Below are 14,595 nucleotides of genomic sequence, written 5' to 3'. Positions count from 1 at the left end.
TATCGGATAAAAAAATATTTTTTTAAATTTACTCATAAAAATTTTTCTTTGTATATACACCATTTGAACATCTAAAAGACTTTTGACATTTGCCAAGAATGTTCGTTTAGAAGCTGTCATATAAACCATATTCTTGACAATATTGTTTATACGAATCGTACAATGACCTTTCATCTAAACACTCAAAGTCAGTTCATCTATGAACAGTTCATATACACTCTTGTTTGCTTCTAACAATGTTTGTCTCTCTTCGGTATGTGGAATTTGTCTTGGATTGAACTTAGAAATATCTAATGTCATAAAATATGAGAACAAGTGGTTTGAAAAGTCAGATGTCAAAGTTTCTGCTAAGTCGTCAAAATATTCTGTATCTTGCATATGAGAATCTGACGTTCTGACAACTACATATCTTCTGTCAGAACTTTCTAACTTCATCGGAACAGCATTGTTTGAAACCATAATGAAGTTTGCAACATTTTCACAAACTCTTTGGTCTTTATATTTTCTTTCAACAACTCCAACTTTGTCTGTTATAAGACTCTTCAAAGCATCTGAGTTCAAAACTTTTGTTGTATCTATACTTTGAAGTTCATTGCAAACTATAAGTTTCATATTCTCTATTGAGGAGTTAAACTTGCCACAGATGTTTTCTAAGTTTGTCATATTCGGGTTCGAATAGCCCTCTAACAATTTGCACAAAATATCTGTAAAGAATGTGTTCTTACCAGTTCCTTGTTTTCCAATTAATTAATGAGAGCAGTTTCATTTTAGCACTTGGATGTTGTAAGATGTTTTGCAAACCAACATAAGATATACTCATAGACTCTTTCGTTCCATTGCATATAATTTCTTTGACATGGTCTAACCAAGCTTCTATAATATTTTCTTTCCATTCTACTTGTTCGTATTTATATCCAGTGAAGATAGAATAGAAGTTTGGAGAAGGTGTATAGAACTTTATACCTCGAACTGAAAAATCTTCTAACTTTGACAATAAGATATCCCAAGCATCTAACATCTTCATGCCAACTTGTACGACTTTTATTTTCTTTAAGTTTCTGTCTACATTCTTGTTCTGAAACTATTGTCGCTTTAGGTTTGTTAAAGACTACATCCCATTCTTTCATAACATAACATTCTGGGGCAGAGTCAACATAAATGACTAAACGTTTCAAATTCTCGACTGCTTTGTTATAGTCTCGAAATGGACACATATTTCTGAATGCTTGGAAGTCATAAAAATCTGAAACATCTATTCTGTACATTTTATAAAAATAAAAAAAATTATTTTTTTATTCTTGACTTTGTTGTTGCATTTGTTGCATTGTTGTTCTTGAGCTATTTGTTGTTGAAGTTGTTCTTGTAATACAATACTTTCACCAGTTGCATCTTCCAATTCAAACTTTCTGCCGTCATTGACAAATACATAGGACATAAAGTTTTACAGGAACAAAGTTTGCGTCAACTAATGTCAACGTTATACTTGCCAAAGTGTTTGAGTTCACTAAGGTTGAAAATTCTGCATTCGAATGAACAATAGGCAAACCAGCAGAGAAAGTATTGTTTATACGCATAAGTATCTTTTGGTCATAGTAGTTTCTGTCGACATTCGAATAACACTTTGAACCTAAGTTTGAAACAATATATAAAATAGGTGTACTTAAAGTCAATGGAACAGACATTCCTTGTATGACACCTTTTCCTGTTATAGGAAACTGTTGGTAGTAAAAACCAGATATAAGTTTTGTATTATAGCTCATATTGTTTATAGTAAACTCAGTCGGACATCCAAACATAATGAAACCTGCTCTAGTTGCAGCACATGTTACACCCGTCCTTAAAGTATTAAATAAGTCAACAAAACCTGTTGGTGGTATATCTGAGTAAGTATCTTCAAAGGAGTATTTTTTACCATTCACAACAATAAAGTCTTCTGGTGTCAAAAGAGCAAAACAGGCTTTAGTCGTCATTGTGTTTAAGGTTAGTTTACAATATCGTCCTTGAGGACTTTGTAAGTTTGTTGTTATAGAATTATATGACTCGGGTTTTTAGTCGTAATAGTATAAACCATTATATCTTCTGCCATTTATATATATTTAAAAGTTTTTCTGAAAGTGGAGAAGAACTTCATCTAAACTTTCACATGGCGTTTCTTGAAGTTCTCTGTCTAAGAAGTTCAAATATTTTGTAAAGACATAGAACTTTCCTTTGTCTACACGAACAAACAAAACAGGGTCTTTCATATCGTTCAAAAGTGTGTAAAGTCCTTTACATGAAATAAAGTCTATATTATTTTTCTTCAAACATCTTTCAAGAAGTTTTGACATTTTTACTTAGCAAATAAATTTTAATGAAATGTTGTGGTCGTCAAATATTTTTATGACGTCTGGGAAACTATACTTTAAGTTCAACGTTTCACCTCCTTTCATAACGTATATCTTGTCAATGACATTATATGAAACACCACAGCAACTAATGTCGGGTTCTATTTCTTTGATGTTTATATCGTCTGCCTCTGTCAAAAGTTTCAATAGTTCTTTCAAAACTTCATGAGGTGCAATGACATATGAGTTCACTTTTACAGGGTTGTGTTCGACCAAGTTTAACATTATACCTAAAGCTTGACAAATCTTCTCCTGAGTTTGAAGTTTGTCTTTCAGTTGTTGGTAGTCGTTTCGAATATCTGCAACAGAACTTAAGTCTCTGTTAACTTCAGGATATGTTGGTTCTTTTACAGGAACAATTGTTATACCATCTTCGTCTTCGTATGGTTTCCCCACTTCAACATCTCTGTCTTTGACATTGACAACAACACTTTGACTGTTTGTTTGAGTTGGTGAATTTAACTTCACATCTGCCACCACCATTAAACCTTTTGAAACACTTACGCTTCTATTTTTCGGAAATGACATTTTACTTAGAATAAAAAGATGGACGTATTCGGATATCTTATTGAATTGAAGCAGAACAAAGTTTATACTCACAAACAATACAAATACATTGACAGAATAGTTCTTTACACAAACAATGGAAAATGTTATAGAATAGCAGTCTTTGCTGAACCAAAATATTTCCATAAAGCAAAGAAAGTTGGTATAACTGAAATGGTGAAAGTTCTTGACGTTGACAAAAATATAACAACAAAACTTACAGATATTTCTAAAGGTAAGTTTATAATACAATATTATGTCAAAACTGGCGTACTGTCAATATTTGACGGAGAGAAGTCAGTTCAAGAACAACTTACTGACCTGCTGCCAAAATCTGCTCGATGGAAGCTGTCGTTATGCCAATCTGAGGAGCTCCAGCAGGTTTCATCGAACGAATCTTCAAAAGAGCATCTTCCGTGAAAAGTGCTATTGGTTTTGTAAACTTCTTTGCTCTCAGTTCATCTGGACCGTCTCTGTCACCAGTATATTGTATTTGTACAGTACCAACAGTTGAAATACCACCCATAAAGTCTTCTGAGTCAGCAAATGGAATGCCAAGCCAAAAGTTTGAACGGTCTCCATTTGTATATTGAGTTTTTTGACCTCCTGTATGAGTCCATACTTTCACATATGGCATAATAGAACTTTGCATTTCAGGGTTTATGGTTGTTGTGAAGTTGTTGTTAAAGTTCATAGCATCTAATGTCAAGTTGTATGACCTCATATCCTCAACTGTAGAATATTCTTCTCTTGGATAATATTTGCCATCTATGTTTATATGATATTTAATACCGGGGTTGTAGAAACAAGAATAGTCATTTATAGTTCGTCTGAACAGTACAAACATAGTATCTGCATGTTTCATTGCAGTTGTTAAAGCAATATCTGTTCTTGCACCTGGGTCAGCACTTTGGTTTCCAACTTCACCTGCAAAGTCTTTGACAGATATTTGGTGTATAGGGAACATAAGTGGAACTGCAATATATTTGGCAGCTAAAGCATTTGAAATATCTGGGTCCAACATATAGACTGCAAGTCTGCTTTCTATTCTCTTGCATTCAAACTTTTCGCATGTGAACTTAACTGGGTCCCAAGCAGTTCCAGCAGCATTGAAATAATAATTTACTTCATTGTTGAAGTTTGAGAAACCAAAGTCTAAGTCAACTTTGTCTTTGCAAAAGTCACAGAACTTGGCTCCACCAGTTCCAGCTACAGTAATGCTGAATGGGTCTTGTGTTGGTGCAATGACTAAGTTATTTTTGCTTGGAGTAAGTTCAATAGAAATTTTTCCTGCCCAGTTTGGCAAGTATCTTAAAAACCTGAAGATGAGGAAAGATGACAAAGGAACTCTAAGTTTCAGTTTTACTTTAGTGGCAGCAGTTCCATCTGAACCAGAAAGGTTAACATAAACTCCTGGAACGTTAGGGTCAAGTCTTCTTATTTTCTCAATATTTGCATACTGGTCTGTTTGTTCTCTAGCTTGTGGTTGTACTGAGTTTCTCAAAGCGAACCATTCATAGTTTGCCCATGTTACTGTTTGAACTAAGTCAGAGTTAGAATATATCTTATATCCATGAAAACTTCTGGAGCATATTGGTATCCGACATAATAGAAAATTCCATTGCAACCTTTCTTGTCAGACAACTTGGCAGAAGGTTTTATTTCAATGTCTTGTTCCACGTATAAGAATGAGTTGTCAATAGAAATAATATGAAACCTGTCGCATGCAATATCTACTGTTGTTGAAGAACCTTCTCCAAACTCACCTACGTTTCCATAAGAAACAGCAGTTGTATATTCGTAAGTTCCAGGAACTATTTCTGACCTTCTAATGGCATTGTCGCATTCGTTATACCATTCGGAAACATTTCCGTTCATGGCATCCAAAACTGTTGGCGTTATATTCTGAGCGGCGTACATTTCATATGGGTAAAAATATAGAATAGTTGGATTTATATATCATAATAGAACCCACTCGGACCAAGCTTTACTTTCTTCCTGACTGAGTTTTTAACTCTTCTTTTTCCTTCATTGCCACTACTTTCACTAGATGAAGTTACTTCTTCACTACTTTCACTTTGTTCTACTCTTCTTCTTTGGTGTCGCTTTTGGTAACTTGCCCTCTGCTTCAAGTTGTTGCATCTTTGCCTCATGTTCACCTAGTATGTTGTAAATTTCCCATGTCCTTTTTGCCTTTGGGCTCTGGTCGCCCATCTCAGGTAACCTATATCCTAGAAAGATTTTGTCATAGTTTGTATTTGAGTCTTCGCGTATTGTTTGCATGACTCTTTCCTGAGTTTCCGGTTCAAGCTCTTCAAACAGAGCTTGTCCATATGGAATAAGCTCGTTTCCAAATATATGTTTTTGTAGCCATTCTGGTTTTCTTTCCATGTTACCAATAATATCTTTTGTGAATGGGAAAGCTTTTACCCAATGTTTCAGTCTTGCGTCATTTATTTCTGTAGTTGGTTTTATTTTGTCAAGGAACATGTTTTTCAATACTAACATTTCATTTGGTACTGTCCATTTGAGTTTTCTTAAATATTCATCCCTTCTCGGTTCATTGTCTGCAAAGTAAGTTTTTATGACATTTTGCAAACTTTCGTTTGCAAGGTCATGTACAATAGGTTCTCCCTTCTATCTCCCTAACTTTCTTTCTAAACTCTTCACCAAATATACCATCTCTATGGTTCTGTGTAGTTCTTTGAGATAAATGTTTTAGAACGTCAGGTGTTATATTTCCATCAGCCATGTTCATTTCATACTGGTCCAAAATATCTGCATGTTTCATATCTTTCAATGGCATTAAAGCCGCGCTGAAAATACCAGCTATATCTGGTTCACCATTCACTTCCATTGCGTCTACAACTTCTTGGAATTGTGGTTGTAAGTTTATGAACCACCTATCCGGATTAGCTTTATGACCCCATCTCATTGTAGTTCCATAGTCTGCAGAAACAAAAGTAGGTTTGTTTCCATATTGGTTAGGTTCTGAATGAACTTTAAACAATGTTTCATTTCTATATGTTTTGTTGAAATTTAACCTTTTATTTTCACCGAGTTCAGCCAAAGATTGAACGTTATATGGTCGTAAGTAAAAAGGATTGTTGTATTTGCGTACATTTTCTTTCAGTACTTCCATTCTATGCTGAATATTTTCATCTGATGTTGGAGTCTTTTGTATGTCGGCGAACATTTTTCGATATTCTTCTACTATGTCAGCTGAATTTTGCTTAGACTCTTGGAAAGATTCCATATTCTCCGCATACTCTTGTTGAGGGTCAAGATTTTTCGGCTGTTCCAAATCTTCATCTAGTTCTGTGAAGTTAGTTTCCAAAGGAGGGACTTGTTTGTTTCCTTCAGGCTCTTCTAGCTGTTGTTGCTGAACTATTTCTTCCATGTCTGGTTGTATCTGAACTTCTTCCTGTGGAGTTTCTTGTACCTCATCTGGTGGCATTTCATATATTCCGAGACCATTTTTAACAAGTTCCCTATCTAAGTCATCCGGACTCATAAACCTTTCTTCTTTCGTTCCGTCTCTATTTTTTACGCGTTTCATGAAGAGAGTTGAATTATCATTTAGCTCTGACACCAAATATCTTGGAGTAAATTCAGTCATGTCATTTGGATGATATGCTATTAAATCATATCCCTTAGCGAGCTTGTATTTTCCAGGTTTGAAATTATATCCCATTTGGTGCTGAGCCATAAAGCTAAATAGGTTCGGGTCAGTATTTCCTTCCTTGAACTTTCTAATAGCTTCTTTATATCTGTCACTAAAGTCAAGAGTATCTGGGTAACCATAGTCTTCCTTAAGCATTTTTAAGAATTCTTGGTTTCCTTGTTCTCTACTTCTTTTATGTCCTTGCTCTGTTTGTGGTTGTTGTTGTGCAGGGTTTTGAACTGTTGGTTGTGGTGCAGTGTTTTGAACTGTTGGTTGTGGTGCAGTGTTTTGAACTGTTGGTTGTGGTGCAGTGTTTTGAACTGTTGGTTGTGGTGCAGTGTTTTGAACTGTTGGTTGTTGTGTTGGTTTTGGTGCATGCCTGTGTCTGTGTCCATGTGACGATGTAAATGTTTTAGTAGTCCTGGTGCAGGTGCTTCTCTTGGAGGGTTTGGTGGTATATAGGTTCCACTAGCTAGTATATAAGTTCCACCAGCTGGTATATAAGTTCCACCAGCTGGCACATATGTTCCATCTGCAGCATAATGTCCTACCTGACTTTTCGTTTTTAAGAAAGCATTTACTAGGTCTGTTTTGGTCTGTTGTAACTCTTTTTCTTGACTTTCCACAACAGTTGCTCTAACGGCGTCATAGGCACTTTGAACTGCCTGTCTCGTTGCTGCATCTGTTATTTTCGTCATATTTTGTGCTACTTCTCTTAACTCGTTGTCGAAACCTTCAGACTTCAGTTTCTTTCCAGATGAGAAGTCGTTCACTAGTTTCACCTTACTATGAAGAGCTTCGAAGGCGTTCTTAAAGTCAGCATTCATTAAAGCTTCATTTGAACTGTCTTCATCCGCTTGTATTTTTGTCCTTATTGACCCTATAAGTTGGGCTGCTTTAGCGTTGGCTTGGGCATCTAACCAGTCATTGTTAGCTTTTATATATTCTGAGCTTTTCATTGCCTTTTGCATGGCTGCGTCGTTATTTTTACTTTCTTGTGCTAAGTTTTCATACTGTACGGTTTGGTTTTGCAACTGTAAAAGTTTTTCTGCCTTTACATTTGCTTCAACTTCTTTTTTATACTCATCGCTATCCATATATGTCTTCAGGGCTTTTTGTTTTATTTCTTCATCTTTCAGTACTTTATATTGAGTAGTATGGTTTTTCAAATTTATAACATCTTGTTCCATTTTTGCTACTTCTGCTGCTTTTTCTGACACTTTTTTCGCATATTCCTCTGTACTTAGTTCTTTCAGTTGTTCTTCTTTCTTCTTTTCTCTACGTTTAACTCATTTAGTTTCTTTGTGTGTCTGTCATATTCTAGTTTCTTTTCGTTTTCACTTATTTGTTTCTGTATGTCTATGTTTGACTTTTTGACATCTGCTATTTGATTTTTGAGTGAACTCAAATTCATTTGACTTTGAGGGTTATAAGCTGTTCCGTCTGCAGCTCCACCATAGCCTGCCATTTTCGCTAAAAGTGCCGCTCTTAAACCTCCACTCTGTGCACCAATAACTCGGTTTAAAAGCATAGGGTTGCTTGACATTTGTTGCAACATAGTGGGGTCATTCATAATTTGTTGTTGCAACTGTTGTTGTGGTGTCAGTTTTACTATTGGATGTTTCAATGCTCCCTTCCTCTTACGTATATTCTTACGTAGCTTACGTGGCATTTTAAGTGAAGTTAAAAAGCGGTTTTTGACAGATGTTTATATCCCACTTCAGGGTTTGTATAAAACTCTTTCCATCTCATATTTGCATACCATGGTGGCAAACCTAACGCAGCGTCATTTGACATGGCAGTTTGCATTTGTACATCTGTTGGCACTTGACCATAGTTTGCCATTGCAGTTTGTATTCTAACTTCATTTGGAATATTCTCTGGGTTTGGTTGTCCAGGTTGCTGTGCATTCGCTAAGTTCTGTGCGTCCATTTAATATTAGATAAAAATATCTCTTACGAGTACATATACTGAACATTTGCAGGCATTGGTTCATCTTCATATTCTCTGTACTTTTCTGCCACGTCAAATAAATAAATGACACAATGGAAAAAACCTAAAACAAGTAGTCCTATTTCAAACCACATTTACTTACTAATAAAATTTCTTTATGTGACACTTTCTCCAGTTTATAGGACCTCTCTCATATTCTATCTTGTCATATATAAACTCATAGTCATGTATGTCCTCTAACCATCTCATAACGGTTTCCAAACCACTTTTATCGGATGTAAAGTAAAAGCATGGATGTTATGTATAAACGTCTAAAGTTTCTAAAGAGTCTCTCAAAGTCCAGTCTACTTGGTATTGAAAATCCCATGTGTTATAGAACGGCGGGTCCACTATAAAGAAAACATTTTCCTTGTCTTTATATTTTTCATACAAATCTGTCCAATGACATCTCACAAACTCTATACCCTCAATATATTTTTCTATGTCCTCTTTGAAAACATTTGTATAGTTAAGATATAAAACTTTTGACATAAGTGTTTCAATGTCATGAACTCTTATAGAACCACTATATAATAGTCTAGCAGATATACTATCCCAGTCTATATATTCTGCTTTTTTCAAAACCTCTCTCACAATATTTTTCTTATCTAATGGTATACGTTCCATCTTACCTATAGGTATCTTTTCTTTTAACTCTTTCAATATATTGTTTGTGTCTGGAATATGTTTGAGACGGTCCATATAGTTGTCGAAGTCATTGCATATAATCTTTGAGTCTGGGAATATTATATGGCACAAATGGGATATATAGAAACTTCCACCGAACAAATCTACAAATGTTAGACCATTCGGTAGTTTCTTAAGTTCTCTCAATATAATATCTTTACATCTACTCTTATTTCCAAAGAACGGTAACGGTGGTTTTGTAAAATTCATTTATATATAATAATAAAAATGTTTTTTCCTGAAAAGTGACAGAAAAGTGACAAAACATGAAAACATATATAATTTGTGAAAAGCGACACATTATATAATGTTTTCGACCCAGAAGACTAACAATTTTCCGAATAAAAACTTCATTTATACTAAACATCTTCGGGGCTAGAGGGCGCAACGCGCCTGGAAGCCCTCCGAATATAAACTTCATTTATACTAAACATCTTCAGGGCTAGAGGGCGCAACGCGCCTGGAAGCCCCACTACCTTTTTTTTTTTTTTTTTTTTTTAGGGTTGTTAGATTCCCGACGATAGGTGTCTTGGAAGATTTGCCTGGTGTCATCATAGTGTCTTTAAATCAAAAATTTTATTTTGGAGTTAGTTTTATTGATTTTTCAATAAAAAACATTTCTAAAACAAGAAAATAAAACGATAAAATATTTATATTTTATATAAGGATCTTATATATTTAAAATAAATATCATTTTATTTTTTTCATTGGTGTCTGTCAAACCATAATACACTATTCAAAAATTCAATGTGTCTTGCGGTTTCAAAAGACACCTTCAAATTGAACGATAGCACAGACACTATTGAATTTTACCCATTTTATTTAGTTTTTACCCTTTTTATTTTTAAGAATTAATGACTGAAACACAAGATGAATATGAATCCAAATTTGAGGGATGGATTGATTGCAAACTTCCTCCCAAAAATATCCCTCGAAAAGTACCTCCCTTACCAAAATTCGAGGATACTAAATTCTCAACTAATAATAAATGTCGAGTATGTTTCAATATTGCTTATCTTCCAGATACAAGCGAAAAATCGAAAGAACGAAAAAGACTTTATTGTTATTGTTTAGCGATACATTACAATTTACTAACAAAAACATATATGCGCTGCATTTATCATCGAAAACCATCAGAATTTGATGAAGATCATCAGCATATATATCAAATACAATGTGAAAATAATCCATATACGAGAAGAGATTTAATAAAACAAGATAGAAAATTACTTTATGTTGTAAAATTTGTTGTGGATACCAACATGTCAATCAATATGGCCGCTTCAGGTGTACTAGAAGATTTCGCCCGACATGTCTACTCCACCTTCAAGGGAGTAATCAATTTTCAACTCAAGATCCCATATAGAAGAGACGAGATAAGGGATGGAATCATTACATTAGCCGACTTGGTAGCTCCAAAAATACACGTTGAGCTTGACAAGATGGGCTACTATTCGATAACAATTGATGCGGCATCACACGGAAGCCGGCATGGCTTTTTTGTGATGGCTAGCAATCCAGCAAAAATGAAGAACCATATCTTCATTGATACTATGATCGCTGATGGTTGGAATGCCAGGGATTACAATAATTTCTTTGAATGTTTTACCTTCCCAAAGGATTTCCTTTCTGCAATTGTTGCCGATGGATGCCCCGCCCAAGTTAAAGGGCTGTGCCACTGGAGGAGATGCGGAGCACTATATCCGGGTCTTCAAACCGTTTATATCCGATGTGTTGCGCATCTCCTCAACTTAGTGGTGAAGCATACGGCAGACAATTGTGCAGCTTTCGCAATGCAAATTAATTATTGCAAAGCGATAAGCAAGGAGTTATCGAAGCCGGACACGAGAAGGGCATTGAATATGAGGGTTATTCATGTTCCGGATCATCGCTGGATGTTTTTCTGGGATCTTCTGAAGTGGATAAAAGAAAAACACCCTAAAATTTATGAATTGTTCAATATGGATGATCCACCGGAATCTGTTCAGATCTTAAGGGATATGGGAATTGATTTCAAGGATGGACTTCCACAATGGTTGTTAAATTTCGAAGAGATTCTTTTACCAATCAAGAAACTCTTGAATTATGCAGAGAGTGACGTTGGCTGCTTCTGCTACATCTATCCAATGTTTCAATCGACGATTGAGCAGTTGACCGGAATTGCAAATCGTCCTGAATTATCAAGTTCGTCAAAGCGCATTGCAGATGCATTAATCGCCAACATGAATGAAGTTTTTGACAAACAGGGCAACTACGCTTTGATGAAATTTGCCTTTGGTCTAACTCCATGGGGCCGGTCAGTCATCCGCGCAGAATTGAACATGCATACTGAGTACAAGCCAGACGTTTCACTCTTCTTCCAAGAACCAATACCTATCAATGCTGAACTTGAAATCCCTCCAAGGAGCTACACCCCTGATCATTTGGATGAAGTGGCAGAGGATCAATTGGACAGAAATCTAGATATAGAAGAGCCCGAGATTGAGAACGAAGCAATTGAAGGTGATGGCCAAGTAGATGCAGAAGACATTGCTCAGGATGAAGAAGTTGAAGAGAATGAACCAAGGAGGAGACTAGGCAGGAACCTTGGTGAATGGGCGTCTCTGTCAATGCAAGAAGTGGAAGAGTACAGCTTCAACGATTTTATGATCGAGATGCTTTCGAGACGTGCAGAAGCAGAAGCGAGGTTCTACAAGAGAAGTTCGGCCAAGAGCATAGCTAATGAGTACAAGAAAGCTCTTTCCAACTTTATACATATGAATGAGAGTGAAATCAGGAACAACACCGACCTCACCTGCTTGGATCAAAGGTTTTGGGTAGCATGTGATGCAAATTTCAAGGCATTGAAAGAGATTGCCTTAAAATTCATGTCTATTGCTGCAACCGAAGCTGATGTGGAAAGAATGATTTCAATTGTGCGGAACCTGCGTAATAGGTTTAATCAAAACGCACGTGAAGATCTAATAAAGTGTAGAATCCTATTGAAGCTTTTCATGACAAATGAAATCCTGAAAAAGATATTTCCAGATCTGACTGATCTTTAACTTGCCGTAGCCTCTTGCTGCCGTAGCTCCTTGATGCGCTTGACTGCCCGTAGCTCCTTGATGCTGTAGCTCCATGCTGCAGCTTGAGACCTACTGTAGCCCCTTGATGCTGCTTGATTGTAGATGTTGGCTTTGAATGATGCCGCTTGACCTGCCGTAGCCCCTTGCTGCCGTAGTTCGTTGCTGCCGTAGCTCCTTGCTGCTGCTTGATCGTAGATGTTGCCCTTGAATGCTGCCGTTGACCGTAGATGTTGGCTGTGAATGTTATCGCTTCAACCGCTAGCTCCTAACTGCCTCCAAACAGCCGTTTTGCTATGACCTCAATCACTTTTATTTATTATTTTAAATATTATTTAATTTTATTATTTGAATAGGCCAACTTATATTTGAGAAGCTCAATTTGAGACCACTTAATACATTGAAATATCATAAATATTGAAATATTAAAAAGTGTATTTCAAAATATTGAAATTATAAAAATTTATAATACTGAAATTGAGACAAATTAATAAATTCAATGTGTTTTTTTTTTGAAATAACTCTCAAATATTATTTTTTTGTTTATTTAATGATGAATAAATATGATTGCTTTAGTCAATCATAAAAATTAATTTAAGTTTAAAATAATGAAAGGATAATTTGATCGTTTTTTAAAATACAATTATTTTTGATGATTTGCAAGAATCTTTGAAAAGAATATAATATAGGTTCTATTATTGTAAAATTTATCCAAATCATGTATTACATAAATTACGATTAAAACGATGAAAGAACCAAAAAGTGTGTTTTGTGTTTTGTTGTTGCGTGTTGGATGCGGGATCCTGTTATTTCCGAAATCGACAAAAAATTTGGAAATTTAATTTCCGAAATCGAAATTATATTAATGTTTTTAATATTCTTATATCAAAAGGATTAAAGTTCATTAAGAGAAAAACAATTCTTCTTCTTCAATCTATTGGCGCATTTATTTCTACACGCCAATAAGGAAGGGAAAATTATAAGACACCATGGTGTCTTCAAAACGCTAATTTTTGATATTTTTAACAACCCTATGCAGGGATTTTAAAAAATTCTTTTTAGTAAAACTTAAGGATATTGTATCAGATATATTGGTATGGGCAAATTCAATTTTAATCCAATATTCATCGAGATATTAAGTTAACGAAGCTTTCAAAATTGAGAGGGTAATCCTCCTCCTCTCAAATAAACGTACATGCGGGTGCACCCTTAATGAAAAAAATAGAATTAAAATATTAGCGAAGTCATTGATTCACCGATTCCATGAAGATGAATAAGCTTCGAAATCATTTTATTAAGATTTTCAATTTTATTTCCTGTTGGACAGAGTTCTGTAGAATAAAGATGAAGTTCAATTGAAATATCTTTATTTGGTCCAATTGAAACTCGTTGACCTACTTTGTATAATTTTTCTTGTGTATCAATATATGAATTAGAGACTGTAATTGTATAACCTGAGTCATAAATATAAATTCCAAACAAATAACAATCATTTCGTTTGTTACTTGCAATGAAACAGTTTTCAAATGTAGCAGAACAACTCGAACAATGAAACATTCCAGGCCAAGCACTTTCATCTGCAGAAACAGTGTTGTTTGTGAAAACAATGCCGTTATATGTTGCTGGTTTCTGATATACAGCGCAAATTCTGGATGTTGCATGGTTTTCATCAATATTCGAATATTTGATTGAACAAGTGCCTTCACCATATGATATTGAAAATGCTGTATTATATCCGCAATAGTTTCTCGTGATATTGTTTTGAAAAAATGAATTATTGCCATATTCTAAAGAAATTGTTTGATATCCGTTTAAATTTCCTTGATTACTATATGTGATAGACGAATCTTGGATTTCATTAATATTAGTAGAAGCATCCGAAACGGAAATATAACAGAACTTTCCTAGGCCGGTAGATTTGGATCCAAAACTACAAACTTTTCGAATGGAACTTTGGCCTTGATTGATGTAGATGGACCCACCAACATCGTTACGAGATGAGTTTTCGAATGAATTTGATGAAATAAGAGACTTAACATCGTCAGAATTAAGGTTGATAACACCGTCGTCGCCAAGGTTACTGAAATAGACTTCACGGACATAAAAGTTCCCCTTGTAACCTATGTAAGTTTGATTTTTATTGTAGATTTCAGAACTAAACGTAGTTTTGTAGACTTCTTCCCATTCATTCTTCGTGAAATGGAGCAAATTCGAGATATGTGATGCTCTTTTTCTATCATGTTACTCCGATTGAAATAAA

The 14,595-nt window shown here is 35.1% G+C and overlaps 4 protein-coding genes and 1 pseudogene across 5 annotated transcripts, besides 2 other annotated features; 1 reads left to right on the top strand and 4 right to left on the bottom strand.

The window, feature by feature from the left end:
• Nucleotides 1–9,772: part of a mobile genetic element that runs on past the window's edge.
• On the bottom strand, nt 5,004–5,483 carry TVAGG3_0563320 (protein of unknown function, DUF4106 family; the record flags this gene model as incomplete). Its single annotated transcript, XM_051238526.1, has 1 exon — nt 5,004–5,483. A coding segment is annotated over one exon (480 nt), but the record flags the coding sequence as incomplete, so codon positions are not given.
• Nucleotides 5,736–6,750, bottom strand: TVAGG3_0563310 (protein of unknown function, DUF4106 family; the record flags this gene model as incomplete). Its single annotated transcript, XM_051238525.1, has 1 exon — nt 5,736–6,750. A coding segment is annotated over one exon (1,015 nt), but the record flags the coding sequence as incomplete, so codon positions are not given.
• TVAGG3_0563300 (protein of unknown function, DUF4106 family) lies at nt 6,754–7,005 on the bottom strand (the record flags this gene model as incomplete). The annotated part of the gene is made up of 1 exon (XM_051238524.1): nt 6,754–7,005. A coding segment is annotated over one exon (252 nt), but the record flags the coding sequence as incomplete, so codon positions are not given.
• On the bottom strand, nt 7,486–8,266 carry TVAGG3_0563290 (annotated as a pseudogene). The gene has a single exon. A coding segment is annotated over exon 1 (781 nt).
• Nucleotides 9,772–13,369: a mobile genetic element.
• Nucleotides 10,536–12,096, top strand: TVAGG3_0563270 (ribonuclease H-like family; the record flags this gene model as incomplete). The annotated part of the gene is made up of 1 exon (XM_051238523.1): nt 10,536–12,096. A coding segment is annotated over one exon (1,561 nt), but the record flags the coding sequence as incomplete, so codon positions are not given.
• Nucleotides 13,370–14,595: the final 1,226 nt, after the last annotated feature.

The sequence above is a fragment of the Trichomonas vaginalis genome, chromosome II (genome assembly GCF_026262505.1).
Source record: "Trichomonas vaginalis G3 chromosome II, whole genome shotgun sequence".
In the NCBI taxonomy this organism is placed as follows: Eukaryota; Parabasalia; order Trichomonadida; family Trichomonadidae; genus Trichomonas; species Trichomonas vaginalis.
The sequence above is the reverse complement of the archived record's forward strand: the minus strand, read 5'-3'. Positions and strand labels throughout refer to the sequence as shown.